General features: G+C 38.6%; 1 protein-coding gene across 2 annotated transcripts in view; it reads right to left on the reverse strand.

Moving 5' to 3' along the window:
• The window catches only part of pms1 (PMS1 homolog 1, mismatch repair system component), a 43,048-nt gene that overhangs the window by 19,533 nt on the left and 7,046 nt on the right, over positions 1–16,469 (reverse strand). For both annotated transcript variants that reach the window (XM_079821509.1, XM_079821510.1), the window contains exons 6-9: positions 11,183–11,299; positions 4,875–4,997; positions 2,833–2,982; positions 1,974–2,746 (exon numbers count right to left, since the gene is read on the reverse strand). In XM_079821509.1, the coding sequence (XP_079677635.1) occupies positions 1,974–2,746; positions 2,833–2,982; positions 4,875–4,997; positions 11,183–11,299 (1,163 nt within the window). The remainder of the gene's footprint in view (positions 1–1,973; positions 2,747–2,832; positions 2,983–4,874; positions 4,998–11,182; positions 11,300–16,469) is intronic.

Here is a 16,469-nt window from a genome sequence, read left to right on the forward strand (position 1 = left end):
TTGTATGCATTTGAAATATAGAGATATATTCTGTTTTAATGTACACAACAAGTGTACCTAAAATAAAGAGAGTTTAATATACAGGTTTGTGGCTCTTAATTTCTTTTTAATTACCCACTTGTAAACTTGTTCACTGTTCTTTTTTATAAATATAGTATTTGTATTAAATCTATATTCATTGAGTTGAATCGAGAATCGAAAATCGAATCGAGAATCGAATCAGTTTGAGAGTTTGCGAATCGAAATTGAATCGGAACATCTGAATCGATACCCAGCCCTACAAATTACACTTAAAAAAAAAATTTTTCCAAAGATGGTTTCGGTCATTTTAGTTCGTTTTTATCACACTGATGTAAGTTCAAGCGTTCGATTTTTAAAATAAGTTTGGTTTTAGTTAGTTATTTGCTATATTTTGCTATAAAAACAGGAGTGTGACGTCATGATTGACAGCTTGTTGTCCCTGAGGCACAGACTTTTTTCAGGAGGAGATTTGAGCTTTAGCTTTAATTTCTACATTTCCATAACGGTTTATTTCACACGACATAATGAGCTGTTCTGCAGTAAACGGTACGAATACAGTACAGATACGGTTATACACTACAGATACTGCTGGGGGCGGGGTTTTGATGTCGCAGCTCTACTTCCTGCTCACTACTGCGCAGACTCAGGTCCCGAGGTCACTACTGCACAGACGCAGGTTCCAAATCATGGTGTCAGCGCCATATTCAGACATTGGCAGCTTCACTTTTCTCCAATGGAAGATAGTGAAGGGCCGTTGTCTTTCTTTTTTAACGCAGTGTTGTTTTATCATATTAGATACATTTAAGTGTGTTGAAAGTTATGTCATAATACTATGTGCGTTCGCTCTGCACTACTATGAGACACTGGTTGCACACTGCAGTGAGCCAGATCGATATTAAGCATGGTAAAACACGGTACTTGCGGTAAATCAAGAAAACGAGATTTAAACAATAAGACTAAATGTTGAGCTATAAAACAATGATTCGTTTTCGGTTGATGAATGTATTAAAACACTGGCTCTAATAAAACACATAATATATTAAAGCGTCTTTGGTGTTTCCATGGTTTCTACAAAATTAAAACCGAGGGTAATTGAGGGTAACGTGGGTATGATGTCATTGATAGGCGATGCACGGTCCGTGTCCTGATTAAAATGTAAACATTCTTGGAAACATTTGGGATTATGTAAGTATACAAGTCAACAAAAATATATAACATTGTTCTAGTGGTTTTTGGATATTTGAATCCAAAAATCTTACATATTGTGCCTTTAATTATTATTATTTTCAATAGATGGCCACATAGTGACATAAAAGCAACCAGAAAGTGCCCAGCATTCATAGCAACTCCTTTAGTATTTTAAAAAGTATCCCAGGATGCACCTCATTTCTAGACTGTGCAGAGCTGGAATCTAGGCAAAGGGCAACATGGTTACCATTTTTGGTTACTACTATCCCATAATTCCATTTGTGTTATTTCATAGTTTGATGACTATTATTCTAAAATGTGGAAAAGAGTAATAATAAAGAATTAGTAGGTGTATCCAAACATTTGACTGGTAGTCTAGCGTGAAATAAGATTCATCCATATATCCAACCCAAGTTTTCCTGGAGCTCATAAACAACCAATAAATTCATCTGGTATAGAATGAACTGGAATCTTCTGGCTGCAAGGAACTGAAAGAATGTGGCATTCTTTGGAAAAAATGAAATACTTCTTTTACAGTGGAAAACAGACATATTGACCATCAAACCAAGTAATCAAACACAGTTTTCTGGAAAATAGAAAAGTTCATCAATTCTTCCTTCAGGTAGTAACACCCCCAGGCCAAACAGATTTTCCAATCCATAATTTACACATGATAGTGGCAGGTCTATTTTTCTCTCGCTACACAGAGAGTGAATCACAACAACTGGAAACTGTGTCTTCGAGGGTGAAATCTGGAAACTTACTTCTTGCGGTCTTCCTCCCCGAGGCTTTCCCATCTCTCTTTCGCAGCAGTTGTGACATCCTGAGGACTGGCTCTTGGGGTCTCCTGGAGGACCTGCAATCTGGTGTCTTGCTCAAACAGCGAAAAGGCAGACGAGGGCTGACGCACAGAGCGGTTGCTGATCAGCTCGTAGGCTGTCAGCTTGGCCATCTTCTCCATAATCACGTTAGAGGGTCTCTTGGACGGGCTAGACCTCGTACTCGTGGGCTCAGTTCCTCCGAGGTCTTTGTTTGCTTTTGGGAAATGGAGTTTCACAGGTTCTAGGCATTCTCCAGTGATTTGATTTGAGAAGGCCCTGCCTGTGCTCCAGCTCTCAGCAGATACTTCGCTCTCTTGACCAGGGCCACTGTCACTCTTAGACGCCTTTGGGGAGTTACAGTTTAGATCAGCTGCAGAGTTCATTACAACATCGTCAGCGGGTAATGAGGAATTAATACTGTCAAAATCACTTGAGCTTCTGTTGATCACCCAATCCTCTGAAATCGAAGAGGAGCTGGTGTTTGCAGTGGATGGCTCACCATCTTGTTTATCTGCATTTGTGGAAGAATCCTCAAGCAATTCTGGGTCGTTCAAACTAACATCTGTGGTAGGTGTAGGTACAACTACATTAGTGTGTTCAGGTACATCCACAGAACTAGCACTGGGCCGATTTCCTCCTGTTTTGAGATTATCATCGCCAGTGGAGTACCCGTACAAGGAGATTAACATAGTCTCCACCGCCAACAGCACTTCTTCCTGGAGAAAAGTGTTAATGAAAGTTCAATTAGCATGATAGGAACAGTGTTTTACTTTAAGTATAAATGTAGGTAAGACTTGTGTACCTTATTCTGTAGCATCACTTCGGTTTTATCAGGTGTCAGGTTAACGTCCACCGTCGAGGCGGGTATGGTGATGTTCATCATTAAAAAGGGATATCGACGGCTTGCAGATTCATTATTCGATTGAGCACTGGTGTAGTATTGCTTGATAAGCTGCAGGGTAAAATGTGCATTCACAAGAAGATTGTGAGGATACAAGTGTCGTGGTAAGTTTACAACTTGACAAGTTGATCGTTACTAAGAAATCACGTAATAAGAACATAACTAGGCCTAGATAAAAATGGATTTTATCATCTTTTTTAGCACAAATTGTATAGGACAATTTAAACACGGTAAAATTTATCAAACAGAGAAATGTATTACTCTGAAAAACATTCCAGCACTTTGAGAAAACTGAAACTGAAAACTGCGCTTTTGACTGTATATAACGCATAAATTATTGGATTCTAATGATAAAATGATGACAAAACTCCTTTGAGAGTGAAAACATGCTACAAGATTTTGGTACCTAAATATGACCCTTTCAGTCCCTCTTTAAATGGTTTTAACTCATTATTACCCCATATTTATTGTACAGTATCACTCAAAGGTTAATAAATGAATTTATGGTAAATTTACCACATTCATTTAAGTGAGTGATGTGGACAGTATAATAATCTGTCTAAATTGAGGCTAATATCCACATTTTACAGTTATGCAAGGACATTTTATGTTACAGAACCATTTAACTGACCATTCATATACAAATTTCAACACACAAATATACACCAATCAGGAATAACATTGTGTTGGTCCCACTTTTGCTGCCACAACAGCCCTGACCCGTCGAGGCATGGACTCCACTAGACCCCTGAAGGTGTGCTGTGGTATCTGACACCAAGATGTTAGCAGCAGATCATTTAATTCTGCTGCTAAGATACGATGTGGGGCCTCCACGGACCATACTTGTTTGTTCAGCACATCCTATAGATGCTCGATTGGATTGAGATCTGGGAAATTTGGAGGCCAAGTCAACACCTTGTGTTCCTCAAATCATTCCTGAACCCTTTTTGCTTTGTGGCAAGGCGTATAATCCTGCCGAAAGAGGCCACAGCCACCAGGGAATACCGTTACCATGAAAGGGTGTACATGGTCTGCAACAATGCTTAGGTAGTGGTGCGTATCAAAGTAACATCCACATAGATGGCAGAACCCAAGGTTTCCCAGCCGAACATTGTCCAAAGCATCACACTGCCTCCGCCTGCTTGCCTTCTTCCCATAGTGCATCCTGGTGCCATGTGTTCCCCAGGTAAGCAACGCACACGCACCCGGCCATCCACGTGATGTAAAAGAAAACGTGATTCATCAGACCAGGCCATCTTCTTCCATTGCTCCGTGCTCCAGTTCTGATGCACACATGCCCACTGTTCACACTTTCGGCGGTGAACTGGGGTCAGCATGGGCACCATGACTGGTCTTCGGCTATTCATCCCCATATGCAACAAACTGCAATGCACTGTGTATTCTGACACCTTTCTATCAGAACCAGCATTAACTTCTTGAGCAATTTGAGCTACAGTAACTCGTCTGTTTGATCAGACCACACGGGCCAACCGGGAACACCCCACAAGAGCTGCAGTTTTGGAGATGCTCTGACCCAGTCGTCTAGCCATCACAATTTGGCCCTTGTCAAACTCGCTCATAACATGCCCATTTTTTTGCTTCTAACACATCAACTTTGAGGACAAAATGTTCACTTGCTGTCAAATATATCCCATCCACTAACAGGTGCCGTGATGAAGAGATAATCAGTGTTATTCACTTCACCTGTCAGTGATCATAATGTTATGCCTGAGCGGTGTATATTTACACACACACACACACACACACACACACACACACACACACACACACACACACACACACACACACACACACACACACACACACACACACACACACACACACACACACACACACACACACACACACACACACACACACACACACACACAATAAATAAATGTAGGTAAATTGGTATTGTTGGTGTGTGGCAGTTCCTTTACCTTAAGTATTTCTTTCTGATGCACAGGTCGACTATTTACAAAGATGAACGTTTTATCAGGCGTATAGGAGCTGGTGGAATTTAAATCTGAGCCCGGTTTGGGAAGGAATCCATCAATGCCGATCTGTGCAAACAATAAGACTTCTGTGAATATCAATTTAAGCCATGAACACATCAAAAAAAAAGTCATATATCCACATTTATTTCCAGGTTTGAAATGTGTATTTAAGAAGCTACTGAGTAATAATCTTCCTCCATGTTAAATCTAGTGTAGCTATTCTTTAATTTCCCTCTCTGCCACAAACCATACTCATTAATTGTCAGGGTACATTGAGGCTTCTATGAACTTTTTCCAAAACAAACAAAATGACACACTGCTGGCCTTTAGCCCGCTTTGCAGTAACCAATTAAGACTTCACTGTGCTATCAGAACCCATTTGTCATCTCAAAACTATGGAGTGGCCAAGTTGCTAAAATGTGCAATGTTTCTATTGGCTCAAGGCAGAACCGGCGAAGTGGCGGAATGAGAAACGGCTCCAAATTAATCAGTGATCTAGGGCTAGATTGTGACGCTTGAGCTCACCATTTGAAATTAACAAGCACAGCAGTTGGCTGGCAAGAGGACATTTTAATTGGAGTCTCTGACAAACTTGATAATCAGGGGTATTGTGACTTTCACAATCAACACTTATGTTCTGTATACTTTGCCACATTTGTCAATTACTGTGGTGTAGGTGGCCCAGTCCTTTCTGTTTTGTGCACTGAATGGGGGTTATTATTCTGGACTCTTCCACTGCAGAAGGATCTCGGCCACAGCACAAAAACAGTCAACTGCAAACTTGCTTCATGTTCCACTCTTACTCAGAAAACCTGTAACCATTCCAGCTCTTTGAGCAAACTGGTCAAAAGCCCTTTTGATTGCAATTGTGTATAACACATCATGCAAAAATGTTGGATTGGATATTCCATTCTCTACAATATTGTGGAACCTAGTCTACGGGATTGAAGTGGGTGGCCTTATGGGGCCTTGTCTCATCTTCCATTTTGAGATCACATGACCAGCCAAATATTAATTGTTTTAACTCAGTAAGTCTCATTAAATCTCCAGCAAGACTTGGATCAAACATAAATAATATGGATTAATATGATGCCTTTATGAACTTTTTTTGGATCTTCTTTGGAAGTTTTAGTTACCTGAGATGTTTCATAAAAATATCTTATGGGTTCGGAACAACATGAGCCTTGAGTAAATGCTCACTTTTACGCTTAACTTCAAAGTTTGGGGTCGGTAAGAAATGTTTTTGAAAGATTTTCTCTTATGCTCACCAAGGCTGCATTTTTTTTTATCAACAATGCAATAAAAACAGCAATACTATAACTGTTTTCTAGTTTAATACATTTTCAAATGTAATTTATTCCTGTGATGCAAAGCTGAATTTTCTGCAGTAATTACTCCAGTCTTCGGTGTCACATGATCCTTCAGGAATCATTCTAATGACCCAACATTAGAACTTAAAAATATGTAATTAATTTATTAACATTTAAAAATGACCGCTGTTGCATGTTGCACCCATGCAGCTTTTGCCCAGCGAAAAAGAAAAATGACTGATTGTACATTTAAGCTAAATAAAACACAAAAATTGTGCCCATTCTCACAATTTTGAGTTTTCAGATAATGCAAGTTTATGACAAGTAACATGTCAAATGCATGACATTGTTTGCCACTGAGGTTTATGAAAAATTGAATGCACCACTACAATCTGCAAATGGCTTGACGGTTCAAATTTGTGAGGGGCGGGGTGAATGGTTAGCAATAGTCTTGGCATGGGGCTTGACCTGATGATGAGTACGCAGCTAATGACTGATTACTCCAACAGATCCTGCTCTCAAGGCCATAAATTAACTCCTGGTAAAACCCACCAATTCCTAGAATGCTAGGATGACTTACAGCTAACAAACAGTGAGCAAAGATGCATTCTCATCTGGCACATGGCTTTACAGAACATTGGCAAGACTCCGCGAAAACCATCCTTGAGCGTAGCTGTATATGCAATGTGTTCTGTTATACGTTCAGCAGGAGAGGACAGAGCTGCCAAAATCAGCCCGGGCCAAATACCCGAAGTGTGCCTACAAAGAATTATTCCTACACGAACGCAAAACGCAAGCAGGGACTCTATACAAACCACAGAGCTCTACTAAATGCGTATTCTGTAAGAGGACACTTAGCATGAATAAATCACACGTAAATGAGCCAGCAAATTTAGACAATGCTAGCGTTGTGCATTCTTCATCAGCCACACATCAAAGTAGGACACCATGTGTGCACCAACAATAGCATCCTTTCCAACAGGGCAGTGATGAGATCAGGCCAAATGCCTGAATTAGAATCACCATGTCATGCATGTACTGTATGACCTATACAGTTCTGCGTAACAGGGAGATAATTATAGAACGAGAGGCAGATTCAGCGATAGGAGAGCCTTTAGCTGAAAGAAGGGGAGATAAGAGAGTGTTATTGCTGACGAAGATAGAAAAGGTCAAATGGTTAATTTGATGATAGGAAAAAACTGACCAGAAGAAAAGTACATGGATCATTCCTGTTATGCAGTGTATGTAACTTACAACTTTTAAATGAATATGCTTGCGTTATGCATTTATATAAATTACTTTCAGAAATAAGGCCTGGGGTCCATTCTTTGTACCTCGCTTAATACATCTGAGATGATTTGACAGATGCCAGATCTGATACTGATCTCTGGCTAATTAAAATATCTGGATTAAGTTGTCTGATATTACTGCGCATTCTTGTGTTCTGGAAAGGGCAGATATATCGATACTCGAAACCACGATCAGGAATGCAGCGATTGGCTAGCAGCAAGACAGCAACGTAATGACATCCCATCACACACTTGACGGAAAACTTGACAAATTTCTGGACCTTTATAAGGAAACAGCCAAGCGACCAAAATGACATGAAAGTTATAATAGATCAGTTAAATGCGCAGTTTGCTGCATAACTGCCAATTATTTCACGATTTCTAGTATTTGTACAGGCTTTACATTTTTATTTCAATGTCGTAATTAGCAATTTTACCTGTGATTCAGATTTGTTTTACGTGACATCATTCAATTTTGACAGCACTTTTTACTAAGTTATCTCCTGCGCTGCATCAAGCCACTCCCATAATAGCTGTCACGTTCAAATTAAAGGGTTAGTTCACCCAAAAATTTAAATTAGCCTATGATTTACTCACCCTCAAGTCATCCTAGGTGTATATGACATTCTTCCTTCAGATTAATAAAATCGGAGTTATATTAAAAATGTCCTGGCTCTTCAAAGCTTTATAATGGCAGTGAATGGTTATGTCATTTTTGAAGTCCATAAAAGTGCTTCTATCCATCATATAACTGGTCCACACAGCTCAAGGGGGTTAATAAAGGCCTTCTGAAGCGAAGTGGCGTGTTTGTGTAAGAAAAATATCCATTTTTAAAACTTTATAGACTAAAATAACCAGCTTCTGGCGGATTGCCGTACGCACCGATTTACGGCTAAAGAGTAACCCTTGACCCTAGAACAGAGCCATATCGGCAAATGTACATTTTTGCTAAATAAGCCAAATAAAAAAGTTGACTAAAAGTTTGTCTATGGTGTTTTTGACTTAAGTGGACCTGACTGAACTATATTAGTGTGCACACCAACGAACAATATCGTTCTAGCACACGCTGCAGGTTTGTCGTCTGTCGCTTTAAATGCACGAGGTCTTTAAAGCAGGATGGATTCTGATTGGGTGTCAATGTTTATATTGTTCATCAGCTAAAAAAATCTTTCTGAAAGTGATTCCAACGATATCGTTTCCCTGTGCCTTTATCATTATAGTTACGGTATGGACTCTTTTATATTTAGAATAATTTTTAGAACTATAACTTTATTGTTATAGTTATTGTCCTTGGTGTGAACAAGCTTTGGTGTGACTAATACCACAAAACATCACATATTTCATCACACCCATTGCTAACACTTACTGATGTTTGTGTGCAGTAAATGCCTTACCAAAAATGATGCAATTCCTGGAGGAAAATGTCAAGGAACTGGCTTTTGTTAGTTGCAATAGTTTTGAAATTTTTTCCTGAAATAATTTTGAATTAAAAACCTAAAAATGGGAGGAAAACTTCCTGGAAATATCAGGAAATTCTTTTAATAAAACAAATGTTAGAGGTATAGCACCAAAGGACATGACAAAAAAAAATGACAACATCTGCTAGTAGCTAAATTATTATTGTGAAAAATGAAAACTAAATAATATGATTTCCATGTTTAAAATATTCCATCCAACATATTAATGATGGAATTTGTATATATTAATGACATTTTAAACAAAATGGGAAACTGATTACAATAATGTAATAATAATAATAATAATAATATTACAGAAACATTACAAAATGTTATAAAATATTAATATAACATTTGCTATGTTCCTAGGCGCTATGCACTCCTATTTATATGATAATCCAATAATGGGAATGTACTTGCAAATATACTGCATAATAGGAGCGACCCAGAAATGTTCAAGATTAGTCAAGCAGGATTAGTGTTGAGAAGCACTGCAGGCAGTGAGCAGGTTACACCTGCAGCACAGACTCGCCACTGCTGCAGCAAACATTAAATCATCCTATGTATCTTTGAGACTAAACTTGATTAAATCAAGCTCACACTTTTTACAATGCATAATACTATACATCCCACATCTTATTGCTTGAACAAGTGCTTGCTCGTTGCATTTGTAGCAGTGTATTAAATCCATGCCAGAGCAGTGGGATTGTGGCCTCTGGCCAACACAGGCAGGTTATGTCCCTCTGAGGCCCTTTCACCACGTACAATGCAGTCCCTGAAGCCTCCTTTAATTCACTGCTGCATTTGTCGCAAAGTTTGCCGCATTCGGTCCATAGGTTCACTGCTGACACTGTAACGTGATCCATCACTGACCGCTGCGAGGTAAACAGCGCATGACAGCATATGTTCTTGCAAAGACAAATAGCCTTTCAGGATGTGTAATTCTACAGCTTTTATGATTAAAATAACAAAATTTTAGCTCTCAAAATGTATTTAGACACTTAAGTCAAACTGAAAATGTATGAAAACCGTTGCATTAGAAAACTAAACATCAAACCAAAGAAATGATAGCACAAATACACTTTAAGCAAAAAAGCTTGTTGGGTGAAAAAATAAGTAACATTAGATTTATTTCTCAAAGTGAAGAATTTGTTAACATTAATTACTTCTAAAGCATTTATTAATCTTGGTTAATAGTAATTTAAACATTTACTAATACAATATTGCAATCAAAAGTATATGTTAATATTATTAAATGGGCCTGAGCTAATATGAACGAACAAAGTTGTATTTGCATTAACTAACCTTAACAAAGATGAATAAATACTGTAACAAATGTATTGTTCATTGTTATTTTATGATTTAACTAATGTTACCTAATTGTAAAGTATTACCATAAATAGTATTTGAACACTTAAATCACTTTTAAAATGTATAAAAGTAGTTTCATTAGATAAAAAAAAATCAAACCAAGTGGCATTTATTTTTAAAGAAATACCTAAATGTTTGTTAGGATTAAAATGAGTTGATATATTTATTGGTCAAAGACAAAAAAGGGTGAAGACAAAAAGAATTTGGAGACTTACTCATTGTTAAACAGTACTGGATCATGTTCACAGATGTTGCTAGGACACCTGTGTGAGCTCGAGGTGAATTGCCTTTCATTTTGGTTTGATATTTTGACATCGATGCAATGACATTCAAACATTTTTATGTGTGATAGTGTGCTGATACTCTTTGGGGCCACATATGTATACAGACCAAACATTAACTAGAAATTTGAATCCTACCGTGAAAAATGAAAAGGCTTTATGGAAGGTATAACCTGGGTGAGAATGCTGAGTCATTCATGCAAAAAGTCATCGCTGCGGAATGCACAACCAGGAAAAAGAGAAACAGCTCTCCAGGGAGAGGAAAGCCGTTCGGAATTAAGTTGTTACACGAGTCTTTGGGTTTAGCAACCTGACAGAAGTGCAGGGACATTTAAAGTAAAGCTCAGAGAAAGACACAATAACTTTGTACGTGCAATTCAAATGAACCCTGATTGTTTGAACCTTGAAGGACATTCCTTTTTTAATGAAAAACAGTTTCCTATCGCAAACCGTCACGGCGGCTCCACAGCCGGTGCATCTGTGGAACCCTACTGCTCACGCTGGAAACGATAAATGTCCGTGTTTTCTCAGCGCTTCACTGACCTCTGGTTGCTCCTGGTGATGCTGGACGGGGAGCATGTTGGCTACGGAGGCCGCTCCGAGCACGGCCATGAGGGCAGTTCGGTGATCCGACACCCTGGATTTCTGCCAGACCACAGCCTGTAGCAACACAGTAAAACGGGTCAAGTTATTTTTCGGTCATCCTAAAATAAGACCACCTGTGGGATTGCATGCTCGCAAACAGCCATTAGCCACCAATCAAGTCTTCACAATAAACAATTATACTTTGGGGAATGTTTGGATATTACAAAATCAACTGCACAGGGAGCCCTGCAGGCAACCGCACGGATAAATCTTAAAACTTTTCATTAAAAGACGCTTTATGTTATGAAGACTTGGCAGCATCTAGCCAACATGCTATTTGCACAAATGTCATTTCAACGTGTGGAGCGCAGTTACGCATATATTTTCACACCCGTGCGCTCGCCTGTCGTTGGCACTTCCACATGCAAGTATATATATCCAAGGTGTTGATTTCTGAAAGCATGCGGTCCGCAGCACACATCTCTGCTATGAAATATACAATTTGGTGACTGTAAAGAGATCAGACTAGTAAACAGCTTTTTGAGAAGTCATGAAACCCAATGCAGGGCGAAGTGCAAAGTTTGTGATACGAGATATGCCTGGAAGTGCTGATGGCATGAAATGAGTGTATGGCCCTCCCCCGATGATCTACAACCTGAATGATATGAATTTAATGAAAGGTTTGTGAGGTCTCGCAGAGCAAGGCCAGATACGTACGCACTCATGAGGCCAGGCTGTTAGTGGACTCGCGAAAACACTCGGAGAACTTATACCACTTAGCTTGTTACTTTAGGATCATGTGGCAGTGTGAGATTCGAAGGCTTAGTGGTTCATCCTGTGGTTGCATTGCTAATTTTGGACAAGAAGCAGACGAAACGTCCACTTTCCTGCTTATGCTCTAATTGATGACACTCAAAACTGGTCTAAATGCTGGAAATGTCCAGGCTGTCACCATAACATGCATGGGTTATCGAATGAAGGGGCAACTTCAGTATTTAAATGAGCATTGAAACAATGAAATAAAAACTATTATATTACAACGAGTTACTAGAATGTCATGCTAAAATGTTTTATCTTTGCTGATTAATATGAGGATTTAAAACATATTAAGATTGCAGCCGCTACGAGGGAGCAGGGTCAAAACAGTAGTGAAAAACCAAAGCAATAAACAAGTTACATAAGTTCTAATTAACGTTAGCAGAACACTATTAGCACAACTGATTTCATGCCGTGTGATGGTTAAATGTCACTGAATGTGGGTAAAACCCTAGAGAGTAATACGGCAGTATTTGTTGATGTGTGAGGCCACCTTGTGGTCAAATATACACTACCTCTTAAAAGTTTGGGGCCAGCTAGAAATTAAGAATTATTAAACAGATCAAGAGTGACAGTAAAAACATTTATAATTATAAGATTCCTATGTCAAATAAATGCTGTTCTTTTGAATAAATGTATCACGTTTCAACAAAAATATTAAGTAGCACAACTGTTTACAACATTGATAATAATAAGAAACGTTTATTGAGCACCAAATCAGCATATTAGAATGATTTCTGAAGGATCATGTGACACTGAAGACTGGAGTAATGATGCTGATAATTCAGCTTTGAATAGAAAAACGTATTTTAAATTGTAATAATATTTCACAATATTACTCTTTTTACTGTATTTCCTATCTAATAAATGCAGTCTTAGTGAGACTTCTTTCAAAACATTTTACAGACCCCTAACTCTTTAAACAGTAGTTTATGTCTGTATATAACAACTCATACTAAAAGACAATTGTGTGGTCAGTAAAGTCCATGTTATCCAGCATTATTTGAAAACGCTCTATTTAAATAGTCTATCTTAAAAATATTCTGTTTATTTACCGATTTTGTATGTGTTCTCAGCCTTTTTGGACCCTATTGCAAGTGTAAAAAAACCCATATCGGTTGACCACTATTCTTAAAGGGGATCTATTATGCCCTTTTACAAAGTGTGTGTCTCAATCAGCTCCCTAGTTCAGTAGTCTGACATTTCAAGTGTACAGTGTACTGAAACGTTCGCTCCCTGAAAAGTCCCACAATGCACTGTGAAAACCAGGGAGCATCAATGCTCAAGTTCTGATGAGTGAAACACAAATCTCGCAAACCAACTCACCACACATAATGATGCGCTAGATGTCTTCTAAAAAACAAACCATTATTTAATTATATATTGACATAAACATAGATCACAAGACATATAATGAACATTATGTAGCTAACATTTATGGCCAAAATGTTGCAGGGACAAGTAACAATCAAAGAATTTATCATAATGTGAACAAACAATTAAGGTCAGAAAGAATCTGTGCTGCTGTTGTTCATAAATACCAGTAGTAACATTGTACATTGAGGACATTGCCATGTCGCCGGAAATAGAGCCATTATTGTCCCAATGCCAGGGTTCTTACCCTGCCCAAATACGTGTACACGATATACTGATTCACGACCCAGGGAGCTGATTGAGACACAGTCTTGATTTTGTTTTTGGGGTCTACTAGAATAGAGACAATAGTACATTGTTGCAGCACCTCTCTTCCCAGTCTGTATTGCTGCCTTCACGTGCTATCAGATTTATTGTAAATGTTAGTCTCCTAGTTCAAAATAATTGGACGTGAATGCCCTCTCAAGTCAAAATTTGGATGCAATGAGCTCGTAATCATAACTTCAGAAGTGGCAAGTAGGCAATTTTCGATAGCAAGTGAAGGCAGCATAATTCCTGTCTCCATGAAGCCCCTCCTTCCGAAAAGCACAATGTGGTGTGATTGGTCAACCGGGTTTCAACAAATAACTAATGTGACTGAACCAGGCCTTGCCTCTTTTTTTGCGTATACATTATGGACTTCCCAAGCTGACAAAATAAATAAATAAATGCATAAATAAATATATGAAGAAATGTAAAAAACAAAAACAAACATAAATGAGTATTTATACTTTTATTTCCCTATTTAGGGCCCAAGCCCTGAAAGGGCGCAGAGCCCTATTGTTCTTCCTCAGATTATTCTTTGTTTTTTTTTTTTTTTCGACTTCTCGGGTACTTTTGGGGCACTTAACATGCTCGAAAACTCTTGAAACTTCGCACAGGCGTCGGAATGCGCGGCCATCAGAGCCGGGCTGAAGCTGGTACCCGGGCGTGGCAGGGGGCTCGACAGCGCCCCCTAAAGTGGGGTCTGAAAACTTGGTCCATATATCAAACACACTTGCACGTACATGTATGAAACTCGGTACACATTTAGATCTCATCGGGCCGAACAACTTTCGTGCTCATAGTTATGTGTCAGCCCAACAGGAAGTGAGCTATTATGGGTTGTTCGGAAAACGCATGCTCTGGAATTTAATATACTCCTCCGAGGCCATTGTTTCGATCATTGCCAAACTCGGTCAGCATGAAGAGAACATATCCAGGATGCTAAATTGCGAGCGGATTTTTGATATCTCGAAAAGTCTGGCCGTGGCGATGCAACGAATTTATGGCGAGAAAAGGGAAACAGGAAGTGTGTTATAACTTGTGCAAACATTGACTGGTTTGGATGAAACTTCAGCTGTGTGATTGTTATAAGAAGCCGATCACATGGATATGACTTTTGTGAGTCAAAGTTATAGCGCCACCAACTGGCAGCAGGAAGTGTGTCACTTTCAAAAATGCTTTGAATCACCATCTTATTTTCACCAGATTTATTTCAAACTTCATCAGTATAATGTGAAAACATGACAGATAGAGACGTATGAAATGGATTCCTGAAATTTCAAATACTGTTGCCATGGCAACGTGTCAAAGTTTAATAATCTTTTGGCTGTTCTGAGGCTCTTAGCATGCTTGAAATAGCTTGAAACTGCTTGAAACTCAACACACACATCAGAGATGTCAGTCAGTACACATGGGCAAAGCTTCAGAAACGGGCGGGGATGAGGGGCTCTCTAGCGCCACCTTTTGACAAAAGTGAAGGGCTTTGTTTCATCTACAATCACCAAACTCAGTATATATATTGACCTCATCGAGCCGGACAACTTTCTAATTTACAGTCATTAGCTCCGACCAACAGGAAGTCAGATATTTTGGTTTGAAGGTAAATTTTTGGTTAAATCGGGGTCTGAGTTTTTACGTTCTCCTCGTAGGCGATTTATTCAATCTCCACCAAACTCGGTCAACATGAAACAAAGATACTGAAGATGCTAAAATGTGAACGGATATTGGATATCTCAAACGGTGTTTCCATGGCAAGGGATTAAATAAGGACAAAAAAGGGAACAGAAATTCTCTGTGTCTGCTGCTCTCCCCTCAATGAACACAAGATGGCAGCATTGTATTAGTTTTGAAGCAGGATAAAAAAAAACTTGTTTCTCTCTCTCTCTCTCTCTCTCTCTCTTGTTTGTGATTTATGAGGACACAAATTTGTATAATGACATGGGTATTACACTGGTATTATAACGTGTATGTGTGTGTGTTTAAAAACATACTAAAACAATGTTTTATTAAAATGTAACCAAATAGCTTTAAAATAATCATACTATTTTTCAGATCAATATATTTATTTTATTTAATATATTTCTTCTGAATATTTATTCTCTGTCTGCCCTCGCCTCACTAAAAGGTAGCAGTGTTGTTCTGAGGCTCTTAGCATGCTTGAAATTGCTTGAAACTGCTTGAAACTCAACACACATATCAGAGATGTCAGTCAGTACACATGGACAAAGCCTCAGAAACGGGCGGGGATGAGGGGCTCTCTAGCGCCACCTTTTGACAAAAGTGGGGGGGTTAGTTTTATCTTGAGTCACCAAACTCGGTACATATATTGTTCTCTTCGAGCCGGACAACTTTCTAATTTACAGTCATTAGCTCCGACCAACAGGAAGTCAGATATTTTGGTTTGAAGGTGAATATTTATGTAATTCAGGGTCTGAGTTTTTACGTTCTCCTCGTAGGCGATTTATTCAATCTCCACCAAACTCGGTCAACATGAAACAAAGATACGGAAGATGCTAAAATGCGAACGAATATTGGATATCTCAAACGGTGTTGCCATGGCGAGGGATTAAATAAGGACAAAAAAGGGGAACAGTAATTGTCTCATATCTTGTAAAATAATATTTTGATTTAAATTAAATTAAGATTGTATGTTTGGTAATTGAACTTAGATTAATTTAAAATTACTATACTATTTTTCAGATGAATATATATATATTTTATAAATATTTCTTTGTATAATGTATTGTGCCCG

This window comes from Gobio gobio (assembly GCF_949357685.1).
Source record: "Gobio gobio genome assembly, chromosome: 7".
Classification (NCBI taxonomy): Eukaryota; Metazoa; Chordata; class Actinopteri; order Cypriniformes; family Gobionidae; genus Gobio; species Gobio gobio.